Raw genomic sequence first — 13,395 nt, 5'->3', positions numbered from 1 at the left:
TATAAATTTTAATTACAGCTAGAAACATGTAGTTTAGTGAATAAATGTCCACTTTTACCTCTTAAAAAGGTGTCGCTTTAAAGCGAATACGGTATCTGCTGGGCCTATATTTTTACATGTTTATAGATAGTCTTAAATAGACATCTAAAATTCAAATTGAGAAATTATACGCCAAGAAACAAGCTTCTTTTATTCGGTTAAATTATATAAGCCATGGGCATCCCCAAATCTTGTAAAATTAATGTGAATAATAAAATAACTGATTAAGTAATCCGTTACAATATTTCCTGTAAATGAAATGGTCGAAAGTTGTATCTTTTGCCGTCAAAGACTTGTATCTAATGCAGACGTGTTTGGACTTATGATCTTGATCCCTGGTCTAGACATATTATCTTAATTAGACTTCCGAAAATTATATTGTTTTTCGAGTATTTTTACATTTATTACATAGGCATACATCCAAATCATGATTTTTTTTAAATACGACTTGGAGAAAACAAGTGGCGTAAGACAAAAAATTAGAAAATCTTTTACAATGGCGGGACTCAGAAGGCATAATATGCCATAAGTAGAGAAGGTGCTTCTAACTTTTCTTCAAGATCCCAAACCACCAATACAGTAATGACATGGAACTTTTGTTAATTTAAAACATTATGCATTAACAGTGTTCACCAATTTATGAAAAAATGTTATTTTGGTATGTGTACCGTGTATAAAATAGTATAAATACATATACATTTAGTAAAAAAGGCCTATTTTAATATTACAGACACTCCAATTTTATTATATGTATAAATTATGAAATTATGTAGTTAGGGCTTTTAATAAAAACATTTTTTTTTAAATTAATTAACACATAGAGGAGTCATGCACTTCCTAAAAATAAATATGTATATTTTTGTATTTCAGTTTTTTATTTTCTTGGAACAATCTTCGCACGGTACATTTTTATTATTATATTTGATTTATATTATATCTATCTGTATTGTTTATTACATTGGGGTGAAAATAAAACGAGACATGTATAATTTGCGCATATCTTTTCTTTAATATGAGCATTTTACAACAATATTGAAACGAAATCATCATTTTGAGATCTGCTGCCAACATACACTACGGGCGCTCAACAAATAAACATAAACCGCGCTCACTAATCTATATAAACAAGTCGCATAAGTACATACAGGCTTCCCATATATTCTATACATACACTAAAGCTATATCACCACTTGCCACGCTACGTTCGCAGAGCGTCCGCAATCACTAGTCACACGTCACTTTGATCTGTTTTGTTCGCTTGTCCGCTTGTCCGAGGGTCCGACATTCGTGCACTAGTAGATCACTTCGTACACTGTGGCCTTCTTGTCGCCCGAGCCCGTCACTATGTATTTGTCGTCCGATGAGATGTCGCAACTGAGCACCGATGATGATTCTTTCGACTGTAAACGTAATCATTGTTATTAATATCGAGTTGGTATCATTTTCAGCATGGTACAATATTGTATACATGTACTAAATTCGGAGTCGAGATGGCCCAGTGGTTAAAACGCGTGCATCTTAACCGATGATTGCGGGTTCAAACCCAGGCAAGCACCGCTGATTCATGTGCTTAATTTGTCTTTACATCAAAAACATCGAAAACATCGTAAGGAAACCTGCATGTGACAAATTTCATAGAAATTCTGCCACATGTGTATTCCACCAACCCGCATTGGAACAGCGTGGTGGAATATGTTTCAAACCTTCTCCTCTAAGGGAATGGAGGCCTTTAGCCCAGCAGTGGGAATTTACAGGCTGTTGTTTGTTTCTTGTTTTTTGTTTGTACTAAATTAGAATTATGAGTACAGACACGGCGAGCATTTTTAAAATTCGTGTTATTACTTTTATATGACAGGCGGGCAAATAGGCTACCATATTACCATAGTAGTGACCACTTGGTAACTGCCCAAACCAAACGGTCGAAGTGCTTTAAACGAACTTCAATAAAAAATAATGTTACTAGTAAAAATATAATTTGACCATAAAATATGTTTTTAATAATGAGAGTATGACTCACCTGGAATATACTGGCGCCGTAGGGCGTGCGCCAGGCGTTGAGCAGGTTGTCCTTGCCGGTGGACACGAACCACTTCCCGCACGACGCGAAGCGCAGCGACAGCACGCACGACTCGTGCAGGTGTAACTGGTACTTGTCGGGCTTCACGGCGTGTAGTACCTCCACGTTACTGTTCTCCATTCCGACCGCCAGCCACTCGCCTGGAATACAACAAACATATTCATTTAAATAAAACTAGTTATACCGGATTTGAATCGCGTATATTAATTATTTTTTAAATAAATATAAATATGAGACAACATCACATACATTACTCTGATCCCAATGTAAGTAGCTGAAGCACTCGTGTTATGGACAATCAGAAGTAACGACGGTACCACAAACACCCAGACCCAAGACAACGTAGAAAACTAATGGTAATCTACATCGACTCGGCCAGGAATCGAACCCGGGACCTCAGAGTGGCGTACCCATGAAAACAGGTGTACACACCACTCGACCATGGAGGTCGTCTCATTTTTTTTTTTTGGCATCCCGACGTTTCGAGCACTTTACAGCGTTCGTGGTCACGGGTAGACTACACGGGTAAAAACGTATTCATTATCAGAATTTCCTTTCATGTTTTGGATTCGACGATTCGAACTTTATATTAATTAGTTATTATAGTTTATTATTATTATTTTTTTGAAATGTTGAAAAAGAGTAACTACTGAGTTTCTTCTAGGTAGAATCTACTTTCCGAACCGGTGGTAGTTTCACTTAATTGTTATATGACGATTCAAAAGTGCTTGAAAAATCCCACTTGAATAAAGTATGTTTTGATTTTGATTGATTGATTGAGTTTTATTTCTTTCGTATACGTATGGTATACTAAGTTTTTTCAGCATTGTTCTTTGGGTAAAGGATTCAATATGATGACAAGATCACGGTTCTCATTGATTCAATATGATGACATGATTACGGTTTTCTTAACTTTTTTCTATCATTTGTAAGATTTATTATACAGTTTATATCTACATATCTATTTATCGTATTGTAAGATAGTCTACCTGTGGGACAGTATCCTAATGAGAATATCTGTGAACTGAAATCGTGTTGCTGTAATTGTCTTCCTTCTCTTAAGTCCCAGGATCTGAAAATAAATCGGAGAATTAGTATTCCAATTCAAATATTGTTATGTCTAATTCTTCACAATTACTTTAAATATTTATGTCAAATTATATCAAAGATGCAAAATTGGTTGGTCGTATACCTGACAGTGTTGTCGAGACCGCCGGTCCAGAGCTTGGTTCCGTCGGCGGAGATGTCGATGCAGGAAGCACCGTCTGTGTGTCCTTGGAACTGCCGTACCAGCGTCTGGTTGTGAAGGTCCCAAACCGCGATGTTGCCGTCTGAGCAACAGCTGAAGCACACCTGCAATCAAAATTAATAAAATGTTATTATTCAAATTAATAACATACATAATTATTGTTGTTTTAATTTTCTACTGCGTGGGGTTTTCATACATTACCAATTTAGGATTTATTTATGGTAAGGATGCAAGCCATAATTGGAAGAACAAAGTACACATGTATACTTTATTCCAACGAAAAAAGCCAAATAAACACAAACAGTAATTTGATTAGTCTACGATATTTATTTCGCGAATAAAAAGAATTTTGAAAGTCAACGAAATCATCAGAATTTTGGAAGTAAAATTAAGTGGTTCAGTGCAATAGTGTTGCATTATAAGTCAAGATATATTAATCATTAACGCTTACGTTGCTTGCACTACGCACAACATAGTTGTGATAACCAATTCGCATGAAATGCGTAAATCTAAAGTTTGTTTCATTGTTTATCTCATTTATTTAGGGAGTCCATGACTCTCCATCTATCAATGTCCACAATAAGATGGTGGGGATAACTAGTTCAAACGATAGATAACTTAGAAGGATTAAAGCAGTTCGTGGGCAAGTGTCCGTAGCGTTACCTTGGAGTCGGGGCTGATGGCCAGCGCGTAGCAGGCGGGCGCGGACGACGTGAGCTCGGCCTTGATGCGCGGCGTGGGCGACGCCAGGTCCCAGATCGACAGGTTGGACGCCTCGCCGCCCACGATCAGCGTGCGCCCGTCCGGCAGCAGCTTCACTGATCTTATGTAGTTGTCTCTTTGCTGCAATACAAACAAATCAAAACATAAAACTTGATTCTATACCAATTCTTCGGGGGCTTTCAAGATCGAACAAAATATATTGGTATTGGCTTGGAAATTTGAATTATCAAGGGGCTCGTAATAAATGAGAGTCGCCGACAGTTACCCACTCACCAAGCAATCCAGCTGGCTGACGGGCGCCTTGCTGGGCTGGCTGATGTCCCACACCTTGACGCAGCCCTTGCCGCCGGTGTACACGTACTTGGTGGGCGACGAGACGGTGACGGCGCAGACCACCTCGCCGTGCGCCAGCGCCGACACCTGGCGCGCGTGCCGCGGGATGCCGGGGCCCATCAGCGCGTCCGGCGGGAACGGCACCGGCTGCATCTGCCCCTCCGCCGACACGTGGAATGAGTACGCTCTGAAAGGACAAACGGATTCGTAACAATACTAATGAAAATTGCGACTGCATCAAAATGACATCATTGCATAAATATTCATATCGATTATGTGAATAGTAAAGTAAAGTAAAGTAACAGCCTGTAAATTCCCACTGCTGGGCTAAAGGCCTCCTCTCCCTTTAAGGGGAAGGTTTGAAACATATTCCACCACGCTGTTCCAATGCGGGTTGGTGGAATACACATGTGGCAGAATTTGTATGAAATTTGTCACATGCAGGTTTCCTCACGATGTTTTCCTTCACCGCTGAGCACGAGATGAATTATAAAGACAAATTAAGCACATGAATCAGTGGTGCTTGCCTGGGTTTGAACCCGCAATCATCGGTTAAGATGCACGCGTTCTAACCACTGGGCCATCTCTGCTCATGTGAATAGAGTGAAGTCAAACTTACGGTTTGCCACCGGGTATCGGAGCGAGCGCCGCCGGCCCGATGGGCGGACGCAGCGGCTCATACGCTAGCGCGGCTCTCGCGGAGTACCCTGCGAGACCGTACGCGTCGTGGGCCCCATTGCCGAGGTAAGGGTACTGGAGCGCCGGAGGCTTCACTGCGGCCTTTAGTGGCGCGCCTGCGGATCCCACCCCGCTAGCGCCTGACGTTGGCGTTACTGGCTTAGATATAGGTGTACTTGGCTTTTCGTCCAGTTTTTTTGCTGAGGGCGTTGATGCGTTACTCGATGTTCCTGATCTGTAAATTAAGCGCAAAAGTTTAATTTAAGTAGTTCAATAGTATTCACTAAGAGAAGTATTGTTAAGATTACATATTGATGTTACTATTATGTAAATTAAAATGTAAAAACCTAGCACGCTCTTTATTGTTAGCGAATTTAATTGTACCCGCCCATTAAAATGTATTGAGGCTATTTACATATTCAATACTTTTTGCTAAAGAAAGACATGAATGTATTTTGTATCGTTTAATGGCAATGTCATATAAATGATGTATTTAGGTCGTGGACTTGTGATACTATGGTGTAACATTACATTTTACAATTGAAATATAAATTAAATACATTAAAATTGGCAATTATAAAACATAAGATTATTTGAAACATAAGTTAGGTGCTTGAGTACATTATGCTTGAATATTCGTAGATACAACATTAGAACTAAATCATCAAATAAGTTTATTAAACTGTTAACATAATCCGTTTTAATTAGGGTACACTTTAGTTAGCCCCTGCAAGGTTAGACTGGAAGGCGTAAGGCGGCGTAACCATAAGTTTTCGTGAAGATTATTATCGTTGGTTATCCATCAGGCGTGTCTAATCTCATCGCCGTAACAGGACTAACGCGCCGCTTCGTAATTGATTCAGAGAAGGAGATTAACTTTTGACTGTTCAATCGTCGCTGGCACATTGACCTTCCGCAAGAATTGTAACGGATAGTTTACAAACTATGGCTTCCCTTAAATGGATGGAGCGATTATCATGAATTTATCGTGCACAACATCGGACTAAGGCGCGACTGGCCCCGATACATGTTTGTTATACAGATTATCGAGCGCTATAAATGTTTTACGACTCTTTGTAATGATTCTTTTGGAATGTTAAACTTTATGGGTAATTGAACAGTGATCACGTTTTGTTTTCATCTGTTTTATATCACAACTTTCAGTGTGACTTTTAACGATCCAAGTAATCAATTCGTTTCTTTGAAACAATACGCGAGATGACGTGACCGTTACCTGGGACTGTGAGGTGGGTGTTCTTTCTTAGGTTGTAATTTGTCCAGTCCGTTTTCTCGTGGAGAAGGTGCGCCGTTGTGAGGAGACGTCGGTTCTTCACTTGCGTCGTCTACTACCAGTTCCTGAATAAATATAATTTTGAAATTTAATCTTATTTCAGTTACAATATTAAAAAAATAAATTCAACACGATAGCTTTTATTAGATTTTATCTAAACGACTATTTCAACAAATTACATTATTTAGTAAATATGACAGCGTGTGCAACGAAACAATACAGGTCATCGATTGGGTGAAAAGGGGTTAAAATTAAATTTCAATATTTGACCCACAAATTAACAGGTGAAGTTCAATAAGCGCTTTTAAAAATAATTGCTTCACGATACTTCAGAATGTCAACATTTTGTAATTTCAAAAGCAAAACACTATAATATATTCATAAAAATACTATTTAACTTACATGGCCCATGTCCTTTTCTTCCTTTTTAAGTTTCTTGTGATCAGGTTCTGCTGGACTTCTTGTTCTGTACTTTTCTCTTTCACCGGGAGATATTGAATTTCTCTACGACAAGAAAAATAAACCAGTTAATACATCGCAGAATGTTTCAATATATATGCATGCGGTATCTGGCTCTGTTGATATAGCAAATAAGAGTAGGTAAACATAATCAAAACGTTTACGGGCGAGCTTACGTACGTATAGCAATCAATCGATCATTGTTCGCAAATAAATCGGCGCGCAGCGATGCGAACGCTACAGTCAATATCAATATCAAAACACGCTGAGGCAGAACAAACTGACCGCATGATTAGCTCCGGGAGTGGTCATCGCCCCCCTCACGACGCGCCGGGGGACGTGGGCAGGGCGGATGCTATATTCGAATGAGTGCGCAAATACGAACTAATGAAATAATCATATACGTGTCGAACGACCGTCGCGCTTACTGATTCAGCCCGTGTTGACATTGCGATACGAAATATATTCGCGGATGTGCACGGGCACACTTCAGTCTCGGTATGGATTCACGCATCAATTAAACGGTTTATCAACATTTACTTGAGTGTTCACGGCGACTTGGTTTTATGTCGCTGTAAAAAAATATTTGTAGAAGAACTCTTATCTGGACTTTACTACTTTATGGTGAATTATTTGATTGCAATATAAGTTAAATAACTAATTATATTAATATTGTTAAGTGATTTAAAGTTTGTTATTAATCTAACTAAATATAAGTGCTTGGGATTAATCCGTAATTCTGCACGATGTATAATACAACTATACAACAAGGTCCGTAGGCCTGGAGGGGTCTAGCGGGCCTAATTTTACGAGGTACTAAGTTAGAGGATAGTGGCAAGCTGTTAATTTGCTCGCCACGCCGTCAACCTGTCGCCGCCCGCTGTGACTTACAACCCTCTCGTACACAAGCAATATCGCTTTATGTTCAGATTCAAGTTTATTTGTGCTCAGAGCTCAGCATTACGAATCGCGCCAGCAATTGAGCTCGTTTTATTGTACGTTTTATATTTCATTGGACAAGTAGCCGTTTCAGTAAGATAAACATTCAGTTTACATCTAAACATTTTTTATAGATTAATCAATAAAACGAAACGAAACGAAAATAAATGAGTGCGAGATTGTTATTAATTCGTACACGCTGCTATATTTTATGAGTAACTAAACTCCACGCCATTTGATATCCAATTTCAAGTAGGTAATGCTATTTCGAGAGACCCACGGTGCGCGCCATAAAGCGACGTGTCGGATTCGATTCAATGTATATTATGTTGCCCCTACGAGTCATTCACTCTGGGGTAAAGCTCTTGTGGCTAATCGTTAATTTAATAGTCTTTGCGGTCAGCTGCTATTATAACATGAATGTGTAATATCTCTGGCCATTTGGCTGATACTATTATAGTAACATTTAATTTGTAAAATTAATTAATTTTTTAGGCAAGCGAAAACAGTCGAAGAAAATCTTTAATGAGAAAAAAAGACTAGAATATTTTACATTATAGAATTAAAATAATATGTTGTATTTTAAGTTGAATTTCTGTGATAGTAATTGTTTAATATCTAGAAGTACGTTACTGCAATCCAAGTTTTATTTTCGTCAATAAAGCGAATAGAACTAATCTGTACGTACTTTATCCCATTACTTGGGTCGACCTCAAGAAAAAGGCAATCGAGCCGGGCACAATAGTCGGCGGGGCCGGGCAGCAACATCGCCGCTAAACAAGGCGCTACAAGCTCCGATAACACGACTTATCGGCTCCTGTTCGCTTCGAGGAGGATGGAGGTCACGTCCTCCTGTCGCATGAGACACATGTGTCGAGAAGAGGAGTGCGAGAAGCGGGTGGCGAGTCGGGCGCGGGGATCGGGTCGCTCTGACGTAACATATAAAGTGGCAACACACAAGCGCGCTGTTAACGCCGCCCGGGCTTATTGTCTGCGGTCACGCGACGAGCCGTTTAGCCGCGCACGCCGCGCCGCCCGGTTAACCGGAAGGGGGGCGGTTAACCGGACGCTTGGGGGCGGAAGCGGGGGAAATAGATAAATAGACCGCCCACCGCTCGGAAATGTACGGATTGAGTTCGGACTATATTTCAGGCATAATAGTTTTGAAAAGTTACTCGATTTTCTACAGTTATCGCGTCAGCCATATCACAGATGTCTTAACCTTTTTATTTAACCTAAGATGTTTTTAGTACCGTTTTGTTTATTTTGTTACTATTAGTTAGCTTTTTGCAAAGAAGTTTTTATCGAACTTTGTAAGGCAATAATTTGCGTGGCATTAGTTAGTCGGAAGCGAATTACAAAAAATTAATCGCCAGCGATCGTGCATACTGCGGTGCGCAGCGCGACTTTAAAATTAACTTCACCGGTTCATTCGTATACATAAATAATGAAGGAATTTCTGAATACACATTAAACTCCTATAAAGAATACATTAGCATAAATTTATGGTAGCCAGTCGGCATTTCGAGCGTGTTTTTACGTGACTCGTAAAGTTTATAGTCGCGAGTGGTGGATTGCGTTTACTGCGCTCGCTATCGGTTTATGGCCGACCCCAAATAACCAAATTGTCTGATGATCGTTGGCAAGCTGACGTGTTTCGCCACCCACTCAGCGCTCATCGTTACCACTGCGCCATCGCCCTAACGCCGACCTGAACGGCTAAAAACAGATCGCGCTCATTATTTAACAACTACCCAGGTCAGGTTTATTAAGTTGTACTTTTACCATCGTAGTAACATAAGTACTTTTAGTATAACAAGTAGATTTAAGTTTCATTAATTGTGTAAATGAACAAATTACCGACGATATATTTGACGGTGTCTGGGAAATGTAAATAATAAATCTTTGGCGTGCCAAGTTATTTATATGCCTGAACAGTTTATTCAACGAAGTTGTTAGTTGTGTTAAATTAATACTCTGCCTAAAATACTCGCAAATATAACATAAATTCAGTGGAAGCCGTCGATAAGTAATCTCGTTCTACCCTACACCATTTCAAAAGTAATTAGCGCAATTAACAGGAGGGGCCGGGCGAGAGCCGCGGGGAGCGATCGCTTTCACGCACGCAAACAAATGTCACGTGGCATGGCAGCGCCTTAATTAAAACGATAATTGAGTTGACTTGCGAAACTCATCCGCCATTTCGGAATTCTGAGAGAAATTTCACGGAACTCCCCTCGAAACTACGAAGCCCTTAAGTGTCGACGACTTTAATTTTGTGTTAGCGTCTACTTTGTGGTCGCGACTCAAATTTTAATACGATGTGCGCGGCCTCGCTTTGTTAAAATTGCTTAAATAAATTACCTCGAATCGAGTTACGTCGCCGTGTTGCAAGTTAACTCGTTCGGGAAATTGGCACTGAAGAAGTAAATCATCAAGTCTGTGTTACAGCGATTTTTATTCAATCCTGTTCTTCAAAGTTGTAATCATTGTATTATTATTGTAAAAAATAATAAACATATTAGTTTGTCCATAAATTTGTGATATGAATGCATAAGAAAAAAGTTAAACAGTACTGTTGAGTACAAACAACCATTCCTCAATTTATTCACCCTTTAGGTATTTTACAATTCACACATGATAATAATTTTCATATATATTTCCTCTTTCCAAATAAAGTCGGTATTCTAATCAATTGGCTGTTATCGATATTTTTGAAATTAAATCGTTTATATTTAGTTCATTTTCAAATAAAGAAAGACTAAACTATAAATAAAAAGAAGTACTGATTGTGATTAGGTACACTACAATGATTATTCTAATAAATAAAAATATTAATTTTTAAATTAGAAATTTCAAATTGAAATAAACTTGTTTTATTGGACGGTCTCTTTCTGTGTAGTTTGTTTACATTATAGTTGTAGGAAGATTCTAATACATATATCATATTGACGTAAGAAGTAAGTTATATAATATTCTAAAAATGATTGTAACTTTTTTTGTGGTTTGTCTATTCGAGCGTCAAACCGTAATTTCACTAGGGTGAGCTCAAAAGTTTATATTTAATATATAATAAGCTGTCAGCATATCACGACCGTGTGTTGACAAATGCCAGCTCATTTAACCGTGATCCCTCGAAGGGAGGGCGCGTCAATCCCTCGGAGATTCCTTCGTCTGCAATATGTGCGTCGACACTCCCGCTACGACTTAATACCGGGGATAAACAATTCGTTCCACCTCTAACGATTCGCCTCCACGGAATAATAGATCGAAAAATTAATTTGTCAGGGTGAACGACCGTTTTAAATACGAGTTTATCAAAAGTTAATCGCAATTGTTGACGTATTTTTATTTTATGCTGGTGCTACAAGTAGTACTGGTTTCATGTTTTTGTATACGAATGTTTTTATTGACCAAAAAATGAGTGTTATTTTTATTAAATTGTGTTTAGTGAAATTATCATACACACATCAATAAATAAGTCGTTGAATACCTTACAAAAGTATATTTGAGATTAATTAAGATTTGAGTAGGGATTCATTAATTTATACATGACATTTTTGTCGCTTCTCATAGTTTGAATCTATATTTACGAACGAAAAATATGGTTAACTTTATTTGTAACAAAATTACAAAATGACCGATGAATTATGTGCTAACAGTGATTTTTGGTGTGTGTCTCTAAACACAAGAAAATTTAAAAAGTCAAGCAAAAATAGTAAAACTTCTATTACAATGGTGAAAATTTGGAAACGAAACAACAGAGTAATTAAGTATGTAATGACTACATAACCTATTAGATTGTATTAAAGCGAAGGATACAGGCGGTCAAACCACTAGGTCATTGTTAAAAGGACGCGGATTATTCCTCTGTTATTTAAATGAGAGCTCTCTTGCCACCCGTCAATAAAACATTAAACACGTAACAAGTTTATGCGCAGCGACAACCCTAGCGGATTCCGCCACTTCGTTAATCCGGGGCGGGGGCAGCCCTAAATTAGGGTCGAGACAAGCCTTAATCCCCCGCTCGGCGCGACGGGGGATTTATATTGTTATTGCTCCGCGTCCGGAATTATACGAGGGTTGAGGGACTAATGAAAGGGGAAATTTAATTCCTAATGATTCTCGTCTTAGCCCGTAACGAGGAAACTTGAAAAAGGGCTGCGAGTCGCACTCTTTTTATGACAAATCGTTTTAGACGCACCGGAGATTGTTCGTTTCAATTCTTCATCGCCGCTGCCTTACGTTTAAGTCTGTTTTCATTAGCAATGACCGATGTTAGCGTTCGTGTCGATCGAATAAAAAGTTAAGCTTGGAATTGGATTACAAATTTATTCATGAAACATTTTCAATGCTCGAACACGGCTGCGAGCACCCGAAGCATATGTAAATGTGTGATAAGCACGAAGGGAACGACGCGGCGTGCATAGGAGGCGAGCGGCGGTGCGGCAGAGCGGCGGCGGTGCGGCGGCGCGGCGGCGCGGCTGTGCGAGCGTGTTCCAAGTACACGAACAAGTCGTGTCGAGGCAATATGGGACATACCGCACGCCGCCCGCCGCACGCCTGCCGCATTGTTAAACACGCCGACGACTACCGCAGAGCGGCACACTCGCATATTCTCCACTACACGGCGGCCGCCTCCGCCTCTCGCCTTTGTCGTTTTGAACTAATATCATCGAATGCAGCAAGTGCTACGGGCGAAACCACAAACCGAAACTCAATATGTTCCTACACTCACAGCTGGATGAAAGGCTTAAGAAGAACAATGCGACCTACTCGTAATAATAATGCATCACTCGGCTCAAATATACAACTTTAATCAAAATTGAAATGTAAATAATACTGTTCGTAGAGTTATATTGTAGTTATCTAATTAACTGCTACTTGAATTCGTTCAGTTGATTTTTCTCTTTTAAACGCATAAGTAGATTAACTGTTTACAAATTACGGCTTATGAGTAGGTATTTAACGACATGATTGATTGAGTTTGCGAGATTTCATGTTAAGTCAAGTCTTAAATAAAAAACAAAATATATACAAATGTAGTTAGGTCGTGGACTCGTGGTGTACTACATGAACTGCAAGTACGAAGTGAGCGCGTTCGCCGCCCTTCCGCCCATTACGCTGCCAACTAATTGAGATAAATTATGAAGACGTGAGCCGAGTCGAGAGCTATCGCGCCCGCCTAACTGCTAATTACTTGCAGCGATTTCAATTATTCGAATGTTCTTTTTTTGTTTATTTGTTTATAAAATACTGGTTATTGGAAATGTACGTAATTAGTGGAGTAGTACAAACAATAATTAATTGTAGCATGAGTATGCATGCTTGCGTTGCATTATCTTAATGGCATGGTGGTCGCCACAGTGCAGGACCTCACACGTTGCGTCGATGTAGTGCAAGCCGCAACCGCAAGTCCGCAACATGGGAGAGTACGGCGCGAGCGTCTGTGCTCGATGCACGCTCATTACACTTGTGGTCTAATGCTATCCACGCTGTTCTAGACATGGCTTTATGTCTGGACTGCGTTGGTAGGCATCAACGATCAACGAAGTAAGATCTCATATAAGAGAGAACAAAGAAATTACACCAGTAGCTAGTTGTAAA

At 39.4% G+C, this 13,395-nt stretch overlaps 1 protein-coding gene across 1 annotated transcript in view; it reads right to left on the bottom strand.

Moving 5' to 3' along the window:
• Positions 1-1,023: 1,023 nt before the first annotated feature.
• The window catches only part of LOC124534616 (protein groucho-like), a 49,466-nt gene continuing 37,094 nt past the window's right edge, over positions 1,024-13,395 (bottom strand). Inside the window, exons 8-16 of the mRNA XM_047110554.1 lie at positions 6,793-6,894; positions 6,334-6,455; positions 5,041-5,334; positions 4,362-4,608; positions 4,029-4,208; positions 3,309-3,469; positions 3,106-3,188; positions 2,057-2,256; positions 1,024-1,439 (exon numbers count right to left, since the gene is read on the bottom strand). Coding sequence (XP_046966510.1) covers positions 1,332-1,439; positions 2,057-2,256; positions 3,106-3,188; positions 3,309-3,469; positions 4,029-4,208; positions 4,362-4,608; positions 5,041-5,334; positions 6,334-6,455; positions 6,793-6,894 — 1,497 coding nt within the window. The 3' untranslated portion in view covers positions 1,024-1,331. The remainder of the gene's footprint in view (positions 1,440-2,056; positions 2,257-3,105; positions 3,189-3,308; positions 3,470-4,028; positions 4,209-4,361; positions 4,609-5,040; positions 5,335-6,333; positions 6,456-6,792; positions 6,895-13,395) is intronic.

This window comes from Vanessa cardui, chromosome 13 (genome assembly GCF_905220365.1).
Source record: "Vanessa cardui chromosome 13, ilVanCard2.1, whole genome shotgun sequence".
In the NCBI taxonomy this organism is placed as follows: Eukaryota; Metazoa; Arthropoda; class Insecta; order Lepidoptera; family Nymphalidae; genus Vanessa; species Vanessa cardui.
The sequence above is the reverse complement of the archived record's forward strand: the minus strand, read 5'-3'. Positions and strand labels throughout refer to the sequence as shown.